This window comes from Limulus polyphemus, unplaced genomic scaffold, assembly GCF_000517525.1.
Source record: "Limulus polyphemus unplaced genomic scaffold, Limulus_polyphemus-2.1.2 Scaffold3277, whole genome shotgun sequence".
NCBI lineage: Eukaryota > Metazoa > Arthropoda > Merostomata > Xiphosura > Limulidae > Limulus > Limulus polyphemus.
The window spans coordinates 32620-35065 of record NW_013668887.1 but is presented as its reverse complement, the minus strand read 5'-3'; the positions used below and the strand labels follow the sequence as shown (position 1 = coordinate 35065).

Below are 2446 nucleotides of genomic sequence, written 5' to 3'. Positions count from 1 at the left end.
GAGAAGGAGAGCAGACTGTGGTGAAGTTACTTAGTAAAGTCTAGAGGAGGAGAGTAGACTGGAGTGAACTTACTTAGTGAACTCTAGAGGAGGAGAGTAGACGGGGCTGAACTTACTTAATAAAGTCTAGAGGAGGAGAGCAGACTTGGGTGAAGTTACTTAGTAAAGTCTAGAGGAGGAGAGTAGACTGGGGTGAAGTTACTTAGTAAAGTCTAGAGGATGAGAGTACACTGGGGTGAAGTTACTTAGTAAAGTATAGATGAGGAGAGTAGACTGGGGTGAAGTTACTTAGTAAAGTCTACAGGAGGAGAGTAGACTGGAGTGAAGTTACTTAGTAAAGTCTATCCAAACAACAATGTTGGTTTGTCAGTTGTATATGTCTACAGATATTGTAGAGACACCCAAACAACAATGTTGATTGGTTATTTAGTGTAAACATCTCTCCTGGTACCTTATATTAGAAATACTAAGAAGATAGTAAGGATACCTAGCTAGACTTACCGCAGTGTCAACTTCTCTCTTAGAACCTTATTTGAAAATATATAAGGATACAGCGCTAGACCTACAGCAGAGCAAAAACCTCTTTTAGAAACTTACAGTAAAAATACCACTGTAACAAGAAACGACACGATACTCAGGCAGATTTACCGAAGTGTGTTATATGTATAGATGGTGTTTCGGTTCTTCGTCCAGAACACGGCGAGAGGATCATCTCCGTAAATGCTGCACGTAAGAACAACCTCTTCAGACTTCTTAACTTCCGCGACTTCATCATTTGTGTGAATCTGAGGGGGAACTGCAGTCACAACAGTTCTTTGTATCAGTTCCAAATATTTTAATAACAGTTTGTAAATATAATAAAAACAGTATTTTACAGATTAATAAAAGTATCACTCGATATTAACAATGTATGTTGTAAATATAATACTTGATAAACTATCCTCTCTTATCATTTACCAACTCAAATCTTCCCTTCTTATCTCCTTCTTAAACATCTCCTTTAAACTTTACCACCATCGTTCACCCCAGTCCACTCTCCTCCTTTGGACTTTACTAAGTAACTTCACCCTAGTTACTAAGTTTATTAAGTTATTAAGTAACCACAGTCTATTCTCGTCCTCTAGATTTTACTAAGTAACCCCCCTCCCCAGTCTACTGTCCTCTTCTGGACTTTACTAAGTAATTTCACCCCAGTCTACTCTCCTCTTCTAGACTGTCTAAGTAACTTCACCCCAGTGAATCTGAGGGGGAGAACTGCAGTCACAACAGTTCTTTGTATCAGTTCCAAATATTTTAATGACAGTTTGTAAATATGATAAAAACAGTATTTTACAGATTAATAAAAGTATCACTCGATATTAACAATGTATGTTGTAAATATAATACTTGATAAACTATCCTCTTCTATCATTTACCAACTCAAATCTTCCCTTCTTATCTCCATCTTAAACCTTTACCACCATAGTTCTCTCCAGTCTACTCTCCATCTTAAAACTTTACCACCATAGTTCTCTTCAGTCTACACTCCATCTTAAAACTTTACCACCATAGTTCTCTCCAGTCTACTCTCCATCTTAAAACTTTACCACCATAGTTCTATCCAGTCTACTCTCCATCTTAAACCTTTACCACCATAGTTCTCTCCAGTCTACTCTCCATCTTAAACCTTTACCACCAAAGTTTTCTCCAGGCTAATCTCCTTTAAACTTTACCACCATAGTTCTCTCCAGTCTACTCTCCATCTTAAAATCTTTACCACCATAGTTCTCTCCAGTCTACTCTCCATCTTAAAACTTTACCACCATAGTTCTCTCCAGTCTACTCTCCATCTTAAACCTTTACCAACATAGTTCTCTCCAGTCTACTCTCCAACATAAAACTTTACCACCATAATTCTCTCCAGTCTACTCTCCATCTTAAATTATTACCACCATAGTTCTCTCCAGTCTACTCTCCATCTTAAAACTTTACCACCATAGTTCTCTCCAGGCTACTCTCCTTTAAAATTTACCACCATAGTTCTCTCCAGTCTACTCTCCATCTTAAAACTTTACCACCATAGTTCTCTTCAGTCTACCCTCCTCTTCTAGATTTTACTAAGTAACTTCACCACAGTCTGCTCTCCTCCTCTAGACTTTACTAAGTAACTTCACTCCAGTCTACTCTCCTCCTGTAGACTTTATTAAGTAACTTCACTCCAGTCTACTCTCCTCCTCTAGACTTTACTAAGTAACTTCACCACAGTCTGCTCTCCTCCTCGGCTCTACAATATCTATAGACATATATAATTGACCAATCAACATTGTTGTTTGGAGCTTACAATATCTATAGACATATATAACTGACAAACCAACATTGTTGTTTGGGGGCTCTACAATATCTATAGACATATATAACTGACAAACCAACATTGTTGTTTGGAGGCTCTACAATATATATAGACATA

General features: G+C 37.6%; 1 protein-coding gene across 7 annotated transcripts in view; it reads right to left on the bottom strand.

Annotated features, from left to right (window-relative positions):
* Positions 1-2446, bottom strand: part of LOC106469055 (Down syndrome cell adhesion molecule-like protein Dscam2) — a 77591-nt gene that overhangs the window by 49831 nt on the left and 25314 nt on the right. For all 7 annotated transcript variants that reach the window (XM_022397452.1, XM_022397455.1, XM_022397449.1 and 4 more), the window contains one exon: positions 649-796. In XM_022397452.1, the coding sequence (XP_022253160.1) occupies positions 649-796 (148 nt within the window). The remainder of the gene's footprint in view (positions 1-648; positions 797-2446) is intronic.